General features: G+C 41.7%; 1 protein-coding gene across 2 annotated transcripts in view; it reads right to left on the reverse strand.

Moving 5' to 3' along the window:
• Positions 1 to 24,700, reverse strand: part of asic2 (acid-sensing (proton-gated) ion channel 2) — a 274,492-nt gene that overhangs the window by 86,663 nt on the left and 163,129 nt on the right. Inside the window, exon 1 of one of the 2 annotated variants that reach the window (XM_076085732.1) lies at positions 1,649 to 2,341. The exons of the other annotated variant lie outside the window; for it this stretch is intronic. Coding sequence (XP_075941847.1) covers positions 1,649 to 2,341 — 693 coding nt within the window. Of the gene's footprint in view, positions 1 to 1,648; positions 2,342 to 24,700 lie in introns of those variants that run through there. 2 annotated transcript variants of the gene reach the window in all.

Below are 24,700 nucleotides of genomic sequence, written 5' to 3' on the forward strand. Positions count from 1 at the left end.
ACTATATTATTCTAAATAAATAAAATACGCACATCGGCACACTTGGAACTTGGTAGTTCCAATGGTTGCTCTCTGATTGCTAGGTAGGAGGCCTGCCTCGCCTCCGTAGGACCCTTGTTCTTGTCAAAACCCGGCACCTACATTACCCAAATTGCAAATTGACCACCGACAGTTCGGTCCGAGGTTTGGGGGTGTTCTGCTAGTAGTGTCCGATGTGGCCTCGAGCTGCTAGTCTCAAGGAGAGATGAGGAAAAGTCTACAGGGTTCTGGCTTGCTCACTTCTTTCTAACTCCACACCACCGGAAAGTTTTTATTTTTCAAACTAGTCTCTTTATCCCCCACCGATGCTGCCAAGGGATGTCACTTTAGGCGATTTATCAGAATTCGCACAGCTCCCTTTGGAGCCGAAACGTGTTAACATTTGAAGTAGTACCTCCCAACACCTGTCACCGGACATTGACTTGTAAAATTGGTGTTCAAGTACTTGACTACATACAAGCCCAGCTGTCTTCCTCCTCACACTCATTATTATATTTATTAAATACTAAATATGTTTATTATTTTGTCGTAATCTCTTGTGCCTGGATCAGCAATTAGAATGTATTAAAAGAAAGGAGGACTCCTCCACTGAAGGCAACAACACACAATACAATGAATGGCAATTGCTGAAAAAAAACGTGTACAAATGATATCAAAAGTAGAGTTTGATGACCATCTTGATCATTTTAACTTAAAGTGTGAAAAGAGCAACGAACTCCATTGCAACAAGCGACGCGCCAACCATCATACACAACGTTTGCACACAGGTATTTATCTGCCATGTCTCATTTCGCCTTCAGTCAGTCACCGACTCTTCGGCGACAGCACAGAGATACAAAAGAACATGAAATGACGAAGAAATGACGAAGAAGAAAAGTTTCAAAGACAGTTTGAGCTTCTGCATTACTGCAGAGAAAACATCTGCCACGGTTCAGTCGAGCCAAGGGAGCCAACAAGGCAGAGCGGGCACACAAATCCTCAAACCTGCAACCACCCACACAGGAAAAAAAAGAAAGAGTTAAGTCCTCTGGGGGGGGGGGTGGGCTGCACAGTACTGTAAAACAGTACTGTAAAATCGTACATATTTTTTTTATATGGAGGCTTCGTAGATGTAGCTCTTTCTAGCCTCAAGCTCGTACATAATCAATTAAACCCATGTTACATTATGTGACCATGGCTGCTGTTCATTTCATTTTTTTCAAATGTTTTTGTACTCAAGCTCAATAATTTTGTTATCTTTGTTGCAAAAGCATTCATTTAACAAGAGCTCTGGGGGTGATTTAATAATTCTCCTGTTCAGGGGAATCTATTTGTGTGACGACCAGGAAAGCTCTAATAGTCAGCTATAACAGGAAGTTACGAGAGCTTGTATACTGTGTTTTTAACAAGAGCTTTTACAGCCTTATAAAGAGAATACCCACTTCACTTAAATGATAATGAAATGAAGCAATATGTTGTTTCAGCATGATGTAATGCATTTGCAACTGATGTTTAAACTGGAATAACTGAGAGTAACGACAGCATGTAAGGAGATGAAAGCACAAGAGGTGTGTTTTTGATGCTGACAGGGTTGTCATAAAGCATCCAGAATACAGAAAAATGAACTTACAGAAGAGAAGTTGTGAGCGCCACAGGGCTCTCCTCTGTATTTGCACGAGAGGAGCATTTCATCCAGTTGGTGGCTCAGTCTGTCCATAAACTCCAGGTTGGTTCCTTCAAAGTTTCTGGGCGGCAGAAAGAGCCTGAAGTCCGACAGCTTCCCGAACCAGGCCTGACGGTCCTCTTGAAGCAAGTCCATGATCATGGGCCTCACTGTCCGGTTAGCCAGCAGTAGGCCCAGCCAGTGGCCGGCGAAATACAGGTCGCTCTTGGTGAGCTTGTAGAGGCGGATAGGGTTGTTGTTGCAGATAGTGACTGTGGGGAAGGCCAGTTCTTTGGCCCACTCTGTGTGGATTCGTGTGTGTGTGGGGAAAGAAAGCCAGTGCAGTAGGCGGTTGGAGGACCAGGATAAAAGCAGCCCCAGGGAGGTGCAGAGGGCCAGGAGCCAAAAGGCCCGGCGGCCCACAGAGCCACCAGGGACGCAAACGTGCCTCAGGCCGTGCAGGCGTGTCCTTGATAGCAGAGTGGAAGTGACCCGAGCCAGAGTTGGCTTTGTAGCACGCCGCTGACGACCCTTTCTGAGCATAGCGGGGGACCCCCGCCGGAGACAGCGCCCCTCCAGGGCCATAGCTGCCCACAGCGCTCCTACAGCCGCGGGAAAGGCTTCATTTCCCAGCGAGGCCTCAGGGGCTGGAGCCCACATGTAGCTCCAGGACAAATCCACTACTGTAATCCACACTTGGATATGTGTTTGGCCTTATAAATATTGTACTAATGGTCCATGCAGGCTTAACAGTAGAGATACTAAATGCAGACGTAGTACCCACAAGTAACCCGAAGGAAATCTGTGTGTTTTGAAGTCATCCTTCCTCTACTGGTAGGGCTCAGATCAACTCGGCAGCAGCTACTTGTTGGTCATCTCTCCACGGTCTCTCAATCCGAGAGTGCTCCAATCATCCAACTCAGCAGGGGAAGGGGGAAAAGAATTCAACTAGGCAAATGTGCTCCAAGCAAGGTGGCTTCTACATGAGTGAGTACAGCATCCACCGCAGTTCGTGTGACAGTGAACAAGAAAGGATGAGACAGAGAGAGCGAAGGCGAGAGGGAGAGGGAGGGGATGAGAGAGGCAGAGAGGAGGATAGAATACAAAATACCAAGGGCTAAGCAGAGAGGGGGGAAGAAATACAACAAATGGAAGAAGAGAAGGTAATTAAAATAATGAGACGACAGCGGAGGGAATTGGTCGGTGTGGTGCGGTCTGTTAGAGGAGAGCTTGCCTTGTTCCAGCGCCGTAGTTTCTCTTCTTCTGAGTTACGTGAGTGTGTTTTTTCGGCTGCACTGGCTCGCGGAAGCGTTCGGGAGCCAAAGGCGGCAATCAGTTCCTTGTCACTATTAAGAGCAAGCTTTAATAGAATTCACAAAAGTCTCCAGTGCTCATTGGTCCCACTTTTGCGATCTCACTTTTGATGCCTCGGCTTCTTCGTGATGTCACTGGTCGGCTCCTTGTCTCGACCCCCCCCCACACTTTGCTTTAACCAGTGTCACTAAGTCCTGCAGGTAACCACAGGGCAGCTTCATCTCTTAGCGGACCTGCTTCTCAGCGCCACAGTCACAGTGAGAACCATGCTAACACACTTTCACATGGAGGCACTCATGCGCAAACACGGACACACACTCACAGCGGTTTCCTGCGGGGAAACCAGACCAGAGATAATCTGTTCTGTCACACTCTGATCTCAACATCTCTCCCCCTTTTCTCTGTCTCCTGTTACTCTCTTTCTTCTTCTTCTTCTTCTTCTTCTTCTTCCTCTCTAGTTTTTTCTCCCCCACTCAAAGGCAGCATCTCTAATCTCAATATTCCTCTCATGTCTCACGCTCCTCCTTCTAAAAATACTCTCCCCCATATCAAATCCATCAACTTGCCCTCACGCTCCTCCTCCTCCGCTCCGCTCTCGTGTCAGTCAAGCCCTGAAAGCTCGACCTCCTGTCAGGCACCGTCTCCTCCTCCTCCTCCTCCTCCTCCTCCTCCTCTTCTTCTTTCTCCACTTTGTGCACGCACTCCCTCACTTCTCCCCGTCGTCAGGAAAGGCTTCTCTGTGCACTTTCCTCCCTCAGTGTCCTTGTCTGCTTCCTCCAGCTCCCCCTGCTCCGAATGACTTCTCTCCCCCTCAGTGATCTCTCCTCCCTCTCTCGTGGTCTCCGGCGGTCTGCTCCTCTTTTTTTTTTGCGCCGGTTTTCAGGCAGCTTGTCCTCCCGTTGCACCTCTCCTCCTCCTCCTGCGCCACAGCTCTGTCCACGCAGCCGGTGAGCCCGTCACTGATGAGAGCGCCTGTCTCTCTCTCTGCACTAACTCGCGCTGTCCTTCGCCCCCCCCCCCCCCACCCCTGTTTGTCTGCTGCTGCTGCTGAGCCACACCGCTACTGCTGTGTGCATGAATGTGAAGGTTTGTGTGCAGCAGAGGAGAACAGCTCGACGTGAGCGCTCCATTATGCATCCGGCTAATTTATATCGCCTTTTACTGTAACTGCAAATTTGTTTGGTAGCACAGTGGAAGTAGTGGAAGGGTATGAGGTGTATGATCATTTATCACGTATCTCTTAGTTCTTAAGTGCTCCTCTTTGTTCATGAAAATGTAATTATTATATCTGATGGAGTATGTTATGTGTGGCACTATGATTTGTCCTTTAAAGAATTGTTTGTTGTTAAGTTTTAGTGAACAAAACATTTTAGTTAGTCAGTGAACTGCAATCAACACTTTTCATTTTCTTATAATTAAAAGGGACCATTGTCTTCTAGTATTTTGAGGCTTGTTGCCATCTACAGTGTGTACAGTTACCATGTTTACAGTTGTTCCAGTCTATAGTGAGGTTAGGTTTTATTCTTTGACAAAATTGCAATTACAAAAATAACTTTTTGTTTATTCTTATTTTCAATAACCAAAAAGAGTACTCAACAAAACTAACTTAACACTACACGTAAAGACATTTAATGGAGACCGGAGATTTTTTAAATTTTACTTACATGTGTTGATATATCTTTGAATTCTGCCTCTTTGCCTGTGTCATCTTTGACTCAAGCCTGTTCAATCAATTATCGAGGTCGATATTAGCGGCTGACTTTAACAGTGTTGCCATTACATCGTTTGCCCACCGGGGAGCACTCACAACTTAATTCTTCAACTGTACAGTCTCCCACTCTATAAATAATGTTTGTCACAATTCTATTCAAGGGATCCCTACCCAGACCAGCAATATGTGCCAACCAACCATCTCTGTCCAACAGAGTCATCAATGCAAGTAAACGGGCTTCTGAGCCAGCTCAACTCAAGGCTTCGATGCATTGTTTAATACATTTCAAGGGTTTACTCATCAGAATTCATCAGCGTTCTTCTTCTAACTACAGAGAACATTTTCTCCTGGTGGGATTAAAAAGGGTATTTTTTTGTTTCATTTTTACATTTCTTCGTTGCTGCTGTGAGCTGCTCTGAGGTAGAACTCAAACCCAGAATATAGGTCCTTTATTTTGTCTGCAATGTGTGGCAGCTCTGGATCATTATCACAACATCGGATCATTTTTGCCACGCTTTCCAAATTATTATAAAACAGCTTTGTAACACACGTCGAGAAGATTATCGAATTTGCAGCAAGATCAACCAAGTGCGTGGGCTTGACATCATTTTTGATTGGAGCACACGTTGCTTTCCATTGTTTGGCCGGATGTTCGGGAACACCGCTGTGATCTCATCTTTGAATATGTAATTAATAGACATTTTTAACACAAAGAGAAACGTCGTTCCCAAACGGCACAACGATATGAAATATGAAAATGCTGAAAGGGTAAAACACATTCATGTATAATGAATAACTGGACAAAATACAAACACCAGGGATGTGGTATAGAAAGACCTACTGTATGCTACAGAGGCGCACACACACACACACACACACACACACACACACACACGCTAGAGTCAGGGGCAGCCTGGATTCACAAGCTAAATAATTAGCTTAGAGCGATAAAAAGTGTTTTTGAGTCCAACTATGGAGTCAGCGTAAAGAACATATCCAATTTGCAATTAATTAACCAACCCAAGCGTCAGACACAATTACACAGCACTCTATGGCTGCGATGCCATGGCATGCATTTCATTTTAAATATCTCTGTACGTTTTCGTCAACAACTTTGTCCCAGATCGAAGGACACATTGTCATAAACTGTTAGTGAGAGAGCAGCCTGTAAATATAAACCATAATTAAACATTCATAGATTCATGTTAATGAGGCCTAGAATGTCTCGGAGAATGGCGGGTGAAAATCGCTGACTAGGACAACGGTGGCTTTGCAACACTCGAGTCCGGCGTGAGGAAGGCAACAGTTGTCTATGATTCATGTTGGCCTTGTCTGTGGAAGCACAGGTGAGGCCGTGACACCGGCAAGTAAAACATGAGGGGGGTGAATAAAACCTGTGTGTCTTGTGTTGGGCTGCCATTCATCAAAACCCTAGTTTGATTTAAAATGACAGTGATGGCAAGCAAAGCAATCAATGGCTTTTTTTTATACTTTAGTTTTCTAATCTGACGGTATAGTAGAAAAAATAAAAAACAACACTTTGGTTGGGTTGCTTCGCCTTCCGCCTTCTCCCTGAAGTCATTGGATTAGAAATGGACAGAAGGGATGATTCACTGGGTCACCACTGATTAAGCCAGGAGATTGATGGTCTTGTTGGAGCTGCACATTTATAAATGTCATTGCATCTAATAGTTGTTGTCAGGGTTCATAGAATAATCTAGAACTGGCTGCCTTTGTGATGGGGCAGAGGGGCTTTTGCTGGGGCCACTCTATTATCTCTGAATCACTGTTAGGCTTTGCCGGTGTGAAAGTTTTGCGGTACAACGGTAAACCAATCGAGTGCAGCGTTTCTAGACTACGGCCGTCGCCATCTTGACTTTTTGCAAGCAATGAACGGAAGTTACCATATTTGGACTGTGCAGGAGTGACGTAGAGACGTTGTATACGGCTCTGCCAGCGGGAGCGACCTGTCAATCACAAGGTAGCCCCGCCCTTAAGCATACCTTCCTTTCTCGTAAATGGGATCAATGCAAGTTCAAGACACTTCCGTATTGGCTTCACTTTTCAGAACCGGAGGTCCTGGTGTTGACAACCAGCTCCTGAATTGGTCTCAGAATTCCTTCTCCCTTCACTCTTCCCTCTGTCCTGCCTCACACCTTTTGTAAGCACTGTCACTGATACAAATGGAAGCGCCGGACAACGCTGGCATTAAATTCAGCCCTCAGCCACTGCCACATCATCTGCCTGCCTCGACCTAAAGACAGCACATTCTGTAACACCAACCTCGCTGATAACGAAGACGACAAAAAGAGAAGACAGCTCTCTCCTGCCCAGGCTGACGAGGCCAGTGAGGTCACCTCAAGTTTTACTCATCCGTCCCCCCCAATCTCGCATCACAGGGTCATCTCTAACAAGCTGAGATCGGAGATTGAGGAACTGGACGTGAGGTGTATGAATCCCACCGAGCTGCACTGCCGCCATTCAAATCAACACCAAGTAAAATCTGCATAGCATGAATGCAGACAGGAGGGAAGACGCCCAGGAAACACGCTTCTCTTCCTGTTTTGATAAATAAATAAAATAACTCAATGAAATCTGCAGATTTATCAAATTGGATACCAATTACTTGGGCAAAGAAGGCTTCTAAATGTAGCTTTATGAAATGTCAGGTCTTTAGCAAGTTAATCATTTTTAATTAATGATTTAATTATCAAGCAAAATCTTGATTAAACCAAGTCAAAGTGCAGTGCTTCTTATTGCTGTCCAAGGTTTACGTCTGTGTGGGTGAGACCTGCGTGCTTTACAGAACGGAAGAATCATCTTATTCACCTCTTCAACACCAAGCCGGTCTATTTTCCATGTTTTCCTTGTAGAAACAGCAACTTTTCTTTGCCGAATATTTGCCAATACCCAGGTTTTGGGTGGTTTTCTTCAGTAACAGTTGGTTTTATAATGACGTAACGTTCCATCGCATCAGCCAATTTTGCTACAGGTGCAGGATTGTCTGGCCTCTGCATCTGTAGCAGCAGCGTGGCGTGAACAACAGCACACACGCTTTGAACGAGTGTGACTGAAATGGAAATTAAAAGAATTAAATGAAAATAAAACGAGGATTTTTCATGAATTATTTTACTGCACTGTAGCTGTACTACTAGTTTACTGTCTAATCTTATTCATGCTATTTTTAGCTTATTTTAATCATCTACTTTGTTTTAATCCTTTCAAATTAGTTTGTAATGTGTGTTTTTATATTGCTTTGTGTTTCTTTTATCCTTTTGAATTTTAATTAATCAAAAATCCTTCAAAAATAATAGTTTGAGTCTCATCCATGGTTAGAAGAGTACTCTACTGATTGCACTGAGATAACATTGTCAGGCTAGCGATGGACAGAAAAGGATCAAAAACTCATGCAGCAGAACCAGAGATTGTTTTATTCCAAGAATTCTTCTTTGTTGTCCAAACCTGGGTGCATACATTACCCATAATGCAACTCGACTGCTGACAGTTCGTTGCAGATGGGAGAAGTGTGCCTCAAGGGCTTTCTGCCAGAAAGGGTTTCTTAGCTTTAGACAACAACCTTACTTGGTTAGGTTTAGAAAAATATCATAGTTCTGATGAAAATAAACCCTTTTAGCCCTGAAGGCAAACTTCAGGTGCCAACATGTGCCAGCTCAGACGGATATATGGCTGTGCTATGCTCGTAGCGGCTAATGTAGCCTCAAGCTGCTAGCTTCAAGCAGAGATGAGGAGCAGAGGTCTAGTAAGCTCTTCTAACTCCACACCTTCAGATTGTTTAAAATGTTCAAACGTGTCTTCAGTCTTCAGGCCTAAGCCTGCTGACCTGACATGGCATTCCCCTTTAAGTACCGACTTAAATTATTTAAAATATTGATAATAATATATGGTCGTTGTTTCACTTTGTCCCTGAGAGTTATTCATAAGCTGTAAATGTCATGTCACTTTAAGGATTAAGCAGTTTCTCTTGAGGTCAAACGTAGAAAAAGTGAATTATAAAGACAGATATATGCTGCAGGATATGCTTTTCGTTTTTCACGGTTTTGATACTATTTTTTGGTTGACTGAGCATGTGTTTGTGCTGCTCCCCCTTTATTTTGTCAAAGCACCACCACTTTTATTTAAGAACAATAGGCAGCAGTTGTTTTGGATCAGGCCCACACCTGGCTCACATTTAGACAAGGCAGGAGGCCTTTTAAAACAAAAAGGTGCTTAAAAATGTGTGTGAACAGAAACCTTGTGGAGAACTGGCAGGGCCGAGTGACTCCATCTAAAATACGTGTTTAAAGTGTGTCTTTGTTACGATAACCCAAAAATTGGTTGGTTGATTATACAGCTGGATTCCCAGCCCTATGATTGTAACATCAGCTCTTAAACTAATAATCTTCCCCAGCCGACACTACCTAAACACCCTCTGACAGTTTGGCAGCATCCCAGCCGCACTCTGCACACACATTACTGCCCTTTACAGCTCCCCTCAGCCAGCTGCTATCTTTGCACATCCAGGTCACGATTCATTCAGCAGATCAACCGTCGAAAACCAGTGACACGCAATCCACGTTTTGTAAGAGAGCAACACCTCAGCAGCTTTAACAATAAATAATTACAATAAGTATTACTGTATATACCCAAATTTGTTAGAGCTAGTTTGCTAAAAATGGCTTTTTTTTTTGGGCGATTTATAAATAGACGAGCAACAGAAAATGAACCTGGAACTAGTTTGAAAACGGTTTAATCATTTAGCTTGTTTTTTGAGACAACAAAAAGAAAAAGAATATAAAAATGTACCGATTCACGGCTTCTCAATTGTGATGATTTACACCTGTGTCTACCTATGTGATGGTAAACTGAATTTAATTGAGTGTTGGGCTTTTGGTCAGACAAAACAGACTTAATGATTTAAAGAAATGTGACGAACATGTTGTTCATTCTTTCATAGATCAAACCATTAGTCGAGAAAATAATCGCCAGCTGGAGCCCTCATTTGATTTGAATACACATTCACGCAGTTATCTTCTACCCTCGTGTTGTGTCCATTATTATGTGTCTGTGTTTAAGCCAGCCCTAACAATGAGTCTGTGCAGGTTTAAGTCAAGTGTAACTGCATACAGTCGATGGAAGAAGCAACAGAGAAAGTTCCCATAATACTAAAGGAAATATCCTATAGTGGCACGATTGTGTAGCCAGGTATGAGAACTTTGTATGTAACTTCATTGCTGTTTTGTTTTCTGTGCAACTTGTACATGTATCATGTAATCATGACCTCACAGCTGCAGCGTGTCAACATAGGCAGGCATCACAAATCCCACCATGTTCAAAGCTTCTTGCGCGTGTCACACTGTGACTCACTTCTTATCAGCTCAATTCTTCTTATTCAAGTGTACCAGTTGGTGAGGGGCAGCATGTCGATGCTGTTGGCTCAGACGCCTGACTGCTCATGCGAGACATCGCTCTACTGTCGACTGTACCGTGAAGATTCAGACTCTTGCTGCGTCTGAAGATCGTCAGGGAGGCCATTTTGTGCCGCTCCATCACTTGATGGAATATGAAGACAGGATTTCGGGTGTAGAGGACTTTGTTCGGTAAATGGGAACACAAAGTTAGATCTTAATTCACTTGTGACAGGCGTGGAACCATGACAACAACATCACAACAAGTTCTCCAAAATACAATCAGAACCCAGGTGCTAATGCACCGTCCTGCTGTTGTGCTCGGCATCTTTCTGTTCTGACTTCTCTTGTGAAGCATTTGTCACAAGGTTTCCAAGGTAACAGAGCCTCCAGCTGGACCGACATGCATCGGTGCGACAGCAGTGGGACTGACGAGAAACCTTTACTGTTCTATGATTTACGTTCTTACTTTGTCTTTACCGAGAATCAAATTAAATTACCTTTAAAATGAACCTGTCCCAATCTACATCCTGCATAATAAAAGAAAGGATAAAGAAAACCTTGGCGAGGGAACGAAAAGCTCAGAGCCGAGACTGCCACAACAGCTCGAGCTAATGATGCTATTAGTGCTTCGGAGCAGCACAATCAATCAGTGAAGTGATTAGCATGAGCATGTACAGAGAGCAGGGCCATTAGTCAGATGTGCTGTGTATAACCTTCAGGACTCCGCGAAACCACCGCACTCATGCCTACATATGCACTAAGAAAGTGTGCACAACCAACATCTTTGTGTTGTGTGTGTGGTATCGTGGTTTCATGGCATAGATAGATAGATAGATAGATAGATAGATAGATAGATAGATAGATAGATAGATAGATAGATAGATAGATAGATAGATAGATAGATAGATAGATAGATAGATAGAGAGAGAGAGAGAGAGAGAGAGAGAGAGAGAGAGAGAGAGAGAGAGAGAGAGAGAGAGAGAGAGAGAGAGAGAGAGAGAGAGAGAGAGAGAGATAGATAGATAGATAGATAGATAGATAGATAGATAGATAGATAGATAGATAGATAGATAGATAGATAGAGAGAGAGATACTTGTACAAGAGAAACAGCAGCACACTGAACTGACGCTGGGCCAGATGAGGGTGACGAGGTGTAACAAGTGAGAGAACACACAGGGCAGTCGTGGAGCTATTGCTAAAATGTAGAATTCATCTGTAATTATTCCACTGATCTGATTCCGACTCAATAATTGCAACCAGCTGTAACTTCTTCTCGGGAAACATTATGTGGATTTGGAGTAAAGGCTCCAAAGGGAACAGAGTCAGGCATTGGAGGGTGCATGGTGCCGAGCATGCAGTGTTTCCCAAATACAGACCTTACTTGGGACTGATAAAGTTGAATCTGTGCATCCCATGGTAAACAGTCGTTGACTGAGGAGAAAACATTTGAAGGAACAATCGCTACGGGACGCTCATCTGGTAAGAAAGTAGCAGTGTTACTTAGACGTTTTCCTTATCATCGCACACACTTCGATCGATGGCAATTAGCCTCATAGATTCGATTATAAAGCTCAATTTTCACAGAGTTTATCAACTGACATTAACCTGTAATCACTGAATTAGCACCCTTAACCACAGGATAATGTTCAGTGCCATCAATTCAATTTTCCATTTCAGTAATTAATGTAAAACAATTTTCAAGTTTGTGCTGAAATTCAGTGAAATTATTGATAAACTCGGCAGTCTCGCTATGTGCCGAGGAAATATCGTGCGTTGTGGTGGATGTGTGTTTGCGAGGAGCTAAAAGTCCCGGGGGCCTATGACAGGATCAAATCGCATCATGTGATTGGGGATTTTAGCGACACATAAGTCACACTAAAATAGTAATAGTGGTCTGTCGCCACTCTCCAATGCTGTGAAATCACCATACTGGCTCCAATTTTCAGCAAAAGCAATTACTCCCCTTCTCTTTTCAAGCCATAACTTATTTACCAGCAGGAAGTTGCTACAGAAGAGTTTTTTCTGGTGCAAAGCAGAGTAGCAGCTGTGTAACTGCAGTTGGAAATGATTAATTCACACTGTCAATCACATGCCCTCAGTAAGCCTGCACTCTCTGTGACTTTTATCTTGAACTGAAATATTATTTTGAAGCTACGGCCTGATGGGAAAGTTAGACAGGCGGGCAAGTCAACACTCTCCTTTCAAACACCTCTAACGAATAAACAACATCTGAATTTCTCCTGAAATTTTTTGTTTGCTTCCAACTTTTAACAAAGTTTAAAAGTAAAAACTTACATAATTATTTTCCGTGTTTGCATAAAACATAGTATGTGTCCCCCCCAGAAGAGTCTTCCTGCTTCTTACGCTCTAGTGCTGGACTGCAGTGATAGTATGCATCATTAAATCTCCTCACACTTCCGATGAGTGGATGCTTCTGAAGGAGGCAGGAGAGACGGTTGAGAACTGTGGAAGACAGTCGCTCAGAAGCCTGTGTCCGTTTCTCCAGGGAAATACGAACTCTTCTGGGGGATCCCACTTTTGGCGCGGTGCAGGAAGAAGATTGCCGTGGCACGGCACTGTAAGCGCTGCCATGAATTAAAGATGAGCTCAAGTTATTTATTTGGGGCTTGAACTGACTGGAACAGATTTCCAATTTGCATTTTATTTGAAAGCCCATAACGATCCGGTCCTCTCACTTACAGAATCATACGTTACACCTCTGGGGTCAGGTTTCAGGTCTACTCTGGAGTCCGGACGTGACGGAGCGTCATTTAGGAGCCAACAATTTACCGTAGCTCTCTCTGAAACAGGATTGTTATTTCTATTACAAAATGTAATATTGGTCAACAGAATTTGTTAAAATGAGGATATGTGAAGCAGAGAGGAATGGACAGTCCCTAAAATGGTTACTATATCATTTATTGAAACCTCAGGCACCCTTGCTCTATCCCTCCACCTTTTGAAACAAACAAACAAACAAACAAATCATTGGCCTTGTTGAAAATAGGGAAAGTAAGTCAAAGGAAGGTGTCGCTGCTCCCCTCATTGCAAGTGTTACCAACACTTCTGTTTGAAGGGTGGATGTGTTTGAAGTCAAATGGTCACACGCTTAAGGGCCACTATCTTCTCGCCTCCACTGCATGCATTCCTTAGAAGGAAGATGAGGGATGTTTTGAAGATAACTACAGTATAACTGGCCATTGGTGCTGAGGCAATAAATGCTCCCACCACTCGTAAGAGGAAGGCAAACGTAACAAAATAATCGGTTGAATGGCACCACAATTCTGGACCAGCTATTTTAATTCAAGCCCAGACTAAAGCCCAATCATTATCATCATCATCACTGGCATGCTCTAACGGCATACATGGATCACTACATCGGTGTTATTTATTTCAGTCTTGTTTGCTTAGAGTTACCTTCTCAAGAAAGATTTAGGTAGTGCACAAGGACGCAGTTCCTCCAGAGCATCTCGACAGATGTTCCTACACCAGCTGAATCTCAGAAAAGATGTTTCTTGGAAAAAGGCTCGAGTCTACAGCCTTGTTAGCAGCTCTGTACTTAGGTTTTACTCAGGCACAGCTGTGCTTTGGATCACCAACGTCATTAGGACTCATCCACAAGAGGATGTCTATATATTATATTTGTCTCGACAAAATTTCATGGCAATTCCCTCAAATGTTGTTTAGATATTAGTCTGGATGAACGTGGCGGACATAGCTAGAGCTAGAGCTATTCCGCAAGCATATTCCGCAATTTTTTTCACATGACCAGAAGGGCACAGGATGTTCCACCATTTTACCTTTCAATGAGTAGCCTATAGCTACAGTACATTACATGAGGGTCATTCCGACCCAGGCATTAGGCTCAGAAGAGAGAAAGTGCGGCTCTTTCAGGTTCAGGGCTACTCAGCTGAGTGCTTTTTATTCTCACCCAATAAGGGACAAAAGGGAAGAAAACTGGAAAGAAAAATGTGCTTGTGCTCTGCACGTAGTGCCCCGCCACATTCTTTGTTATGCTGACAGCGAAGGCACCTTGCAAACCCCTGAGCCAACGAGCTCTCTCTGCACTCTCCATTCAGACGTGCTGCTGGGGCGAAGAAAAGCAGCCTGCTCCAGTGTGACAAGTTATAAATGGCAACTTACTGTACGTCATCATGTCAGTGTCACAGCAGGAGCTCCATCCATTAGGCTTAAAGAGCTATACAGCCACCGTCTGCGGGGGTGAATGGGTTCGTCTTGATGGCTGGGGCATTAATTGTATATGTAAAGTTAGCTCTCATCTATAACATGTTTCTAAATGAATTCCCTGACCTGTATTTGCCCCGTCAGCTGTTTTCTCTGGTATCCCTCACATGTTGCTTGGTCTCTTACACATGCAGTAGCTGGAGTTTAATTGTGAAGGTCAGCACATGTTGGAACAGGGCAAAGTAGTAATGAGATTTGTTGAAGGTTGCCTACATTAAAGACACAGCATGACCTTTTTAAGCTGAAAATAAAAACAGTAACTCGGTGGCTGTGAAAGAGAAAGTGTCGGATGTTTACCCTCCACTTCCAGTGACCTTTTGTGATCTGCAGTACGGTATATCATTACAACATGGCTTGGGCAAATACTAAAGTTAAATCACGATAAGTTCCATTGAAAATTAACAAGCACATACTACAGCGGTATGAAGGATGTACGTCAGGGTTTCATATAAATAACTGCATCTACAGTACAGAGCTCTGCAGGTCCTTCAGCAGAGTTTAGGCTTTGGTATGATCTTTAACAGTCGAGCAGCATGCTGTGGTCTGGCAACATTACTGCGACTCAACATGCCCCCAAAAAGCAAAGACATCTCATCGGCATCTGAACAACAGAAATTCGGCGTGGTGGTCGTTAAGTGGCAGGGTGCAAGTGACAAACAGCTCTGCAGGTTAGCAGCCGGATTTGTGGACAAATGCAGTTCTGAAAATGTGCTCTTTGCAGCAGAATACTGACGTAAAGTTTAAACTGGCTGATGTGCTATTCTTAATAAATATCTGTAGGGTTTGTAGATAATAACATATTTAGTTTGTGGACTTGCGTTTATGTTAAACAACTGCATTTATTTTGAATAATATGAAACTCATTTCATGTTTCTCTCTGTTGCATAGAAACACATGCTTTAGAAATGTATCAAACAGCTTTATGAGTCAGACGTCTTTGGGGAAATTATAAGTATAAGGCAAGTTATTGTTATTGTTTTCTGCCAGCTTACAATTATCTCTGTCTGAAGACAGAAACAGGAGAATGGACTCTTTATGTGCCATCAGAGGCATAAAGCAGCACATTTCTGCAGATGGGCATTTTTAAAACCTAAAACACTTTACGATATAAAACTATGATAATGTGTCCTTCATACAGCTTACAAAATAATCCGTACTATGATGCTGACTTTTTGTTTATCTATTGATCTGTTTGGTTGTTAGTTTGCCTCCCCTCCTTCCAGGGAATAACATTATTGTCTGAATCCTCTCAGGAGAAGAAGCATCTGGAGGAAATGCTGCGGAAACAGAATAGAAGGCCCCAGAATTGATCGCTCTAATCACTTAATTGACACTTATTGTTTGCAGAGGAGACACTGCCAAGCTTGGCCACAGTTGATGCTGACTTATCAGTAAGCAACTTTATCAATAAATGACCTTGATACTGGCTCCGCATTAAAAAATGGAATCAATGGACTGCAAAGTTTTAAGATAAGGAATATTTGCAGAAGGGGGACTGTTTTCAGGAGCCCCGTGTTAGTGGACAGGCAAGCTGTTACTGGGGTGAACCAGATGCATCAAGATGGGGGACGCAGTGTCATGTCCTGCCATTCATCCAGAACCCTTAGTGGCACTCCTGGACATGGCCTCAAATAAAACAAAAATGACCAGAGAAGCTGGAAGCTCCACTCCAGTTGCTTTCATCTCTGTCCAACAGACCGCATGCATCAAAAACAAAATCCCCTCAAAGTCAATTTGAGCACACATGGTGGGAGTTTAGACATTAAAGTATGAAATCTGCCAAAAAAGGATTTTCTTTTGTGTGCAACTTTAGCTGCAATGCCTTTTTCAGCTCTTTTCTGCTGGTGTGCAATTACAGACCCCAAAAAAATAAATAATTATGAGCCAAAAACAAAACAACACCCAGATGATATGATGCATGTGAAACCATGCACGGTGTAAATGAACAAAGGCTTGAAGCTAATCAGTCTCACTCATGCACTCTTTGCCAAATTGCTGGGCCTTGCAGAACTCAAGAGTGGGTGTGTTAGTTCGCACCCTAAAGGGATCAACACACCAAACTCATCAACACACGGGGCACAAAAACATCCCCCGAAATCTAAAGCAGGCAAACAAAGTACTGCTTTATTGCTTTTACTACTTCATAAATTATTGCGCATGGTCTTCTCTGTTCTCTCGTTTGAATTGCAGTCATCTTCACATCGGCTGCATTACTACCCTGGTAAGTTATGGACCAACAAAACAGAAGGACAGCGAGTGCAAACCCAGCAAAGTGCTCGCAAATATGTCATAAGTACATTGAAGGAAAAGTGAAAAAACGAAAGAAAACCTCTATAAACCACCATTTATAGATGATACACCTTTAAACACATTTTAAAGATGCATCTACTGGATATACACACGCAAAACACACCAGCATTCAACACAAGATTACTGCTCAAATGAATTGGCAATTCATAAACACAGATTAGTGATCAGATTCAGATTATCAGTTTTTGGTGTTTTTTCGTCGGGACGAACTGCAAGTCAACGGATGCATCGTGTGAATATTGTCGTGATGTTGTAGTGAGTTTGTCAAACAGCAGTGACGTGCTGACATTTCAGTTTCAATACATATTGTGCTGTTCAGGAAAGATGGAGGTATATATAATTACATTGCTACCAACATATCATATAAACTTCTAGAAATGTAAGTTGAATACTCTCTTTTTTTTGCTTTCCAAGCTGCGAAGTCACCTATTATGCTTCAAGATAAAAAATGAAGACTAAAAATGAAAAAGTGACTTATTCTAGACTCTCTTAAGGGAGCACTACATTCCAAAATATAATCTTACTCTTATTGTTATATTTATTATAGTTTAGCGAAGTGAGGTCAGCAAGAAAACATATTTCAAACGTGATAAATGTTTATTCTTTCAACTTCAAAAGAGAGGATTTTTATTTATTCACCTAACTTGCTATAATTATATTTGTAAATGTCCAGAGAGATGAATCCCGTCCTTAAACACTTTCACTCTAACATGCAACTGCATGCCAAAAATAACACGTCTAAGAGCGTCTCAGTACAATCTTAACAAAGTCTGACAAAATGAAACTGTTGAGCATTCTTATTGACTCAATTTGAATGGAGTGCTGGGAGAAAAGCTTTTACAAATCCAGTCACCACCTGCAGAGCCACTCTCTCTCTAAAGCTGCTGCATCTTCTTTTGTTCACGTTTTAATTGATCTCTGAAGGCCACATACTCAAACGCACACCTATTTGATGATCTGACTCCCAAGGCTTTTTCTAATGCCCACGATGTATTAAAAATAGTTATACAAAACGACTGAAGTCCCCTTCCTGCGAGGGAGTGTCTTCTCTCTGATCCTCTGAAAGCCTTTTTCTCTGATGGCGTCTTCAATGTCTTACCACAGACCCTCTTCTCCCCCAGAGGAAGCACATCCGTCTTAGATCCCATGTTTTCCCTTTCTGATCCGATGTCACCTTTCATCTCTTTAGATGATACATACTGATATGTCCTTTGTGTACTTTTGGCAGGGGGGGGGGGGGGGGCACCCGCTAATGTGGTCCAGCCAGTGGTGAAAAGGGACTCCTAATGAGTCCTCATTAACTCTGCTTGTGTTAGCCTCCATTTGTCATTAGCGCCATTCATTATCATAGAATAGGCTTGGAGGAAGATTGTTTGATGCGGTGACCCTATATGCATACCGCCCTGGATTAATCCATATCAACCATTGAAGTCCAATGTGAATCTTAACTCCACAGGGATCTGTTACCAACAAAGAAGTATGGAGAGCAACGACAGCCCAGCGATCTGTTGCAGAGGCTTGACGATACAAAGAACAGCAAGCTGCTGTTTCATTGCTTACGACAAAACGTGATGCACCTGTTGCCCTGTTATTCATGTTGGTGTCTGTGTTTCAAATGGTAATCAGAGCTCATTTCCTCATTTCAAACGCATGCATCCATTTCTGGTGAAATTGACACCTGTTGGATGAAAGCAACACAGGCTGTTGGACTGATTGAAGTAAATGTTGTACTCAAATAGGTGTTGATAGTAAAGGTAGAGTAACAAGGTCTGGCAGTGTGTCAGAGGTGAATTGTTGTACTGCCTAAGCTATGATGGAGAGATATATTTAATGGCAACACTGTTTCTAAGTGACCTCACTCAAACTTTGGCATTTCTGTGGAGATTTCTTCCTTTCCTACCGGGCAACATATACGCTGATACCAACACATCTGTGTGAAGCTAATATCGGAGTTATTGGTCAGAGTCAAGCAGAGGGAATAGTCCCACATGTCTCTTGCTTTGTGCTTTAACAGAGTTTTAGAAAAAACGATGAGATTTTTAGAAACACATGGGTCCGTTCCTCGGCCGCAACACATATGTTGAGTGCATTTCCTACCTCCTAAAACATTTGCAAAGCCTACTTCGATTGCTTCAGGTCCTCTGCTTTTCTTCTCTTTTATTGGTACATTGACACTTTTTACAACGTATCAACAATACTAAATGTTGAGGGATTGTATAGAGCTTTTTGACCAATATTTACTTATTTTTTTATGATTTGAAAGACTTTGGCCACTTCACCAAAAAACATATATTTTTTTGATATATAAAACTAACATTAGCATCCACAACAAATGAGTTTGTGATAATAAAACAAGAGAAGACACTGGGATAGGACAGGGAAACATTTTGCATGCATTGTCAAGCAGCTGGATTGTTTAAATAGAAAGTTGTGATTCTTCCCATGTCTTTCATTTTAATTATGATTACTACAACTCTTCTATTTTTTTCTTTCGGGACCTTTATTACCCTCTGCTTTGCAGTCGTTTACCCAAGGGGGGCTATGACATTATTAGTAATAAGAAAACACTGATTGGCAATTTCACATTCAGAGAATGTCTTGGGTTAACATTCAAATAGTGTAGCCTGTGTAAATGTCACTTGAAATTACTTCTTCAAAGTTAGATAAACATTTAATAACTTACCTTGGTTGGCAGGGCTACATGTGTTGTGTGTTTGTGTCTTTCAGCCAATCAGAACACTTCTCAGGTCAATAGTTTGATCCCTTTTATAAATCAATGCTAGAAGAAGAGCAGTCTGGTGTCTCGATGTTGATACGTGAGCTTCAAGTTTTCAGAATTGTGTGCATAGTTCCTTTATATGTGTATAGTTTCAATGGAGCTATAAAGGGAACAGCTTGGGTTCATGTTTATTCTCTGTCAGCTGTGTCATTCACACAGTGCTACAAGGACCATACAACAGGAAATAAACTGGGACACATTTTGAACGTGGAATATGTTTACAACCGTGCAATGGTCTCTGAGACCAATTAGTTTCCTGTTAGTGTATGTGAATGACATCAGCTGACAGGAAGTAGACATAGGCCCAAGCTGTTGAATAGCAATGCAATTCTGAAATAGTAATAAAACTGTAATACAGCATTTTTTTCCTTTGAATGTCACCACAGACACCCAGTTTGTAATACTCCAAATATGTAAATATTGCAACGCTGTCATCAATGGACCACAGGATCAACCACCATTGTCTTACCTCCTTCGGCAATATATAGTGACTTAATGGCCATTTATTCAAATAAAAAATAGGCCTTCGTGTTGTGTTAACATCTGATATCAGATTAGTCAAAACATATTTGACTTACTCTGGTTTCACAATATACAAATTTCAATCTGTAGAATAACATAAACTAGACAAGAACTAAGATACCCACTGAAATTAAGAAGAATGAAACCTGACAGGATGAGCGAGTTTGCTGAAAAACAGTAGGTTTTTCCTCGGGTGGTGGTGAAAAAGAACCTGCATACAAATCAAAAAATAATGTCTGTACACATGACATCTATTGCACTCCTGTCCATCCTGGGAGAGAGATCCCTCCTGTTTTGCTCTCAAGGTTTTTCTTTTACGGGAGTTTTTCCTGAGCCGAATGTAGCTATTCTTGGCAGGGTCTTACTGTTTTTCCCATTGACCCATCAGTCTATTCGCCTGGTCTATTATAGCCTACTTTTCATGTCTATTCTCTGTCAATGTGATATACTGCCGAGGGATTAATCCACAGTGTCCTTCACAAAGCTGAATGAACCTAGTGCCCAGTGTAGCATCATCTATTCAGCTGAACTCAGTGCACCTCAGTGTGACTCATCTCCTCTGGGAAAATGTAATGAGTTCTGTAAAATTGGGTGCCACTAATATTCATTCGTGTCCATGTTACTCAGCCTATTAAAAGGTACAGGTGTTGGATGTTTCACTTCTTATTAGAAGCGATGATTACGGTCCTATTATGGAAAAAGCCACATAAAAGTTCACCTATATATAGTTGTGTCAAAGCTAATCATTGCTCTACTTGTGGCTCCTCACAGAGTTTACTAATCCCTCTAGTCCAGAGAGGATTTGTGTCTGTTGAAGCTTCACTGGTCATGAAAACTGGTAAAGAAAATGTTCCATTTCGAGGACAAGGTAAGGACTTAATGAAAAGGTGAGAACATGTAGAGCCCCAGTGAGGGAAGAAGTGTCCGGAGGCGACCTGGATCGACTTCCAGTTCTGACCTGCCACAAGTAATTCAAATTCCTCTCCGAAGGTTTTTGTGCAAGAGCTTCTTGAGAGTTTAAAGTGGAATCTGATGTAAGGTGAAGAAATACAGATGCCCGTTAAGAGCCCTGCAAAACATGTTCATCATCAAACTTCCCCCCGGGGGAATAACAAGGTCCTGACAAGCAGCTGGAAAAGTGACAATGGTGCAGAGTTTATGTTGCGAATAAGGAGAATATAGCACACTCTCTTTGTATCCGACGATACTGGCACACACACGGTTTAGTCATCAAAGTAAGGTGGCCTCGTTTTCTGAAAGTGCACTGCACAGAATGCTGAATTACGGCCCAACTGCTTTGATCTCATTGAAGCAGCCAGAAGAACTGACAACTCTGAATTTAATCATCTCTTTTTTTTTTATGAAAAAGGAAGACATTTGATATGGTGTGCCAGTCACCACCCCCCCCCCCCCCCCCCCCCCAAGGCAGAACTCAATTGATTGAGAGAATGTAATCTGTGGTTACATTTACGTGTACGAATGGAGAGTATTGTGGTGTGGATGGCAGTGTGCGCTCCACCTTGTGAAAATAACAGCTTGAAAAAGGATCTGAAGAAAGATAACACTGCGGGTTTGTGTTAACAGTATATGGATAATACAAAAAGCAGACATGTATGTTTCTCAAAACTCTGCAAGTTCTCTAAAACTGATTATTTACACTTCTATATACACAACACGGAACTGAAGAACAAGATTATAAAAAGGCTCATTATTTATTTAAAAGCACTAATGCAAGCGAGGAGGGCTCAGCAATTAAGATGGAAATTTGTTGAGAGGAACTGAAAGTGCATGATTAAACGGTGCCTCATGCGGACTGATTGACAGAAGCTGAAGTCAAAGAGCTTCTGTGTAACATTTATGTAGAAACTCCCGACTAGAATTCATAATCACTTCGACACGACTTCAATTTCAAAGCAGGTACGACATTATTAACCCTAATTGAGGAGTAATTTGCATATTCTCTTCATAAAAGTTTAGACATGTATTTTAAAAATGGTGCAGAGATCCTTTTATTTAAGTAACAGTGTATTTTACACACTACGGTGTAAAATATACTAAATTACAAGTAAAAGTCCTAACATAAGCAGAAGTGGAGAGATATTAACATTATATCCATAATATATGTGTATTATAATATTGTTTTATTATTACTGATGCTTTAATGTGTAAGCAGCATTTAAATGTTGCAGCTGGTTGTGATTTTAATTACACTATTTTTACGTTTGGTTGTAGGATCTACAGCTGTCATTTAAATAGTGAAGTACCAGCGTAGAAGTAAAGCTATATTTGAGTTAATATTCCAATATACTTTCCACTACTGCATACGTGCCAACTTCTGCCAAACGTCACTGCCAAATACGAAGAGAAAACTTTTTGTAAGTGATGATTTCCATTTTTTTGATTTTATAAAAAGCATTTAAATGTGACAGAACATCACTGAGCAGAACCCGGAGTGAACGTTGCCGTCACACTGCTTACATTGTTCAGCCAGTGTAGACTTTCAACATCAAGACTGAAGACTGAACCATATGAAAATGCAAAGAAAAGATTTGAATAGAAAATATGACCTCGCTCTGGGGCTTGTTTTTAGAGCTCCCAGTCAAAATTAGGGCATTATGAGGTACTTTGTATTCATGTGTCAATCACAAGATAAAGAAAGAAACAATGAATGACAGAAGGTGGGAGACAGAGATGGCGGATTGAGATTATAATATTAATATTTATACCCTATTTTTCCATCCCATCATACTGATGGATATAGACCAACATTTGCTTTTCTGGTCTGGAACGTGACGGTTTGCAACATTTATAGTCCAAAAAACACAGCAAGACCAACCTCCAACAGCCCCCAACAGCACCCAAAGGTCCGTTTTTTAAGATGACACTCTGAAACGAGACATATTGGTAAAAAATGTGAGTGCCTCTGTATTGCTGATGGTGCTTTTGGGATTGATTTTGGCCCTAAATATGAACTGTGCTGCAGTCATGAACTCCCAAACGTCACCCCCAGGTCTTCAGAAGGCAAGAGAGCGCTGATTACAGAAGTCTTCCAATATTTCATAACCATCACAATGACAAATGTAATCATTTTGTCAACCTGAAAACAAAGAGTACGATGCATTAACAACAGAAAAAATGTCAGGCATTGTTTTAGAGATGCCGCCTGAGGAGGACTGCCAAGCTTGAACCATTTCTTCAATTCTTCATTTTTCTTCGCCTCTTGTGTTCCCTTTGTCATGTGAGCATCCCCCCTCTTTGCGTTGAACGCCTCCCCTTCTTTTTTTTTCTATGTAGACCATTGTTTTTACAGACATACTGTGCAACAGAGTAAGTCACACGCAATTCTGTGGTTGTAATGATTTATTGTGAGCAAAGTGCCATTTCATAGTGACAATGCAAATGCTTAAATAGCCAACCAATAAATTGGCAACCAGTGGCAATTTTGGTATGAAAATTTTGGTGGGATCACACAATATTCATACAAGAAAATGTGATGATGCAATCCAAACATACCATAGATCTATCACATAGAACCATATACTCTCACAACCAACAAACCGGTGTTTTGCAGCCTTTCTGAAAGATGTTTCAAGTCTTTAAATCCACTTGCTGTCCCGACAGTTTCCGCTCCGTTAGGAAGACATGGAAAGCAGAACAGGGCACTTTTTATATATGTTAACCAAGTTTTCCTTTTGAACCACTCGTGGTTGAATTATCTTTTTAATCTTTTCCTTCCTGAGATATGATTAATTCATCTGGTCGATGAACCCAAACGTTGTATTTCCAGTTGTTGCTCCAGGGTTAAAGCGCTACATCGCAGTGTAATTAAATAATCCACACGAGTCATCACTACTGTTGTAACGTTAACGTAAGTACAATAGCAGTCCCTCTCTGGCTAGCTAGCAGACGTGTACACCCTTTGCATCATTAAAATCAATCAATGGGATGCTTCTAAGGGCCCTCGCCATCAGGCCCCACTCAAGATCTGAAAGTTCACGTTGAACACGTGCACATGCGCGTATGGTTTGTCGATCCAGAGCTACAAGTGCTGTACGGCCAGTTCTGCCGTGCCCCACGAAGCGTAAACGGGCAAGCAGCTTCAGGCACAAAGACACATTTACACACACTACAAAGCAAAATGTTTCTAGGGAAGAGGTTTCATTCAGAACGTGATGAATAATTGCAAAATCTTTACAAAGTCGACAAAGGACTAATACATTGTTGGTTTTGGTCTTTTCACAGGATTTGTTAACAAAAATATATAACAAATAACCAGCCTGATTCATCAAGGAGTCGCCTGCCAAACAAGTTGGGAACCATTGTCCTACAGCAGGGGTATTCAATTAAAATTCCAAAAGGTCCAGATCGAGAAAATCTCCTCGGGCAAAGGTCCGGAACATTACAATAATATCCAACTTGCGCTATTTAGTGCCATATATATATATATATATATATATATATATATATATATATATATATATATATATTCGAGAAGTCTAGTAGTAGTAACGTGTCTGTGTAGTCAACAACTGTCAAATCAAATAAAGAAAGTACATCAATTATATTTTAACAAATATTATTCTCAGTTTTCAAATTTAACTGGATGGATAAATAATACATAGAAATACATAAATACATGTTCTCTCATTTCAAGTAAAATAAGAGCTGGATTAAAGAATAACTGACATAACAGAAAGCTTTTCAAAAATGTGCATCTTAAAATAAAGTA

This window comes from Anarhichas minor, unplaced genomic scaffold (assembly GCF_050575085.1).
Source record: "Anarhichas minor isolate MPS153535 unplaced genomic scaffold, ASM5057508v1 ptg000007l, whole genome shotgun sequence".
NCBI classification, from domain to species: Eukaryota; Metazoa; Chordata; class Actinopteri; order Perciformes; family Anarhichadidae; genus Anarhichas; species Anarhichas minor.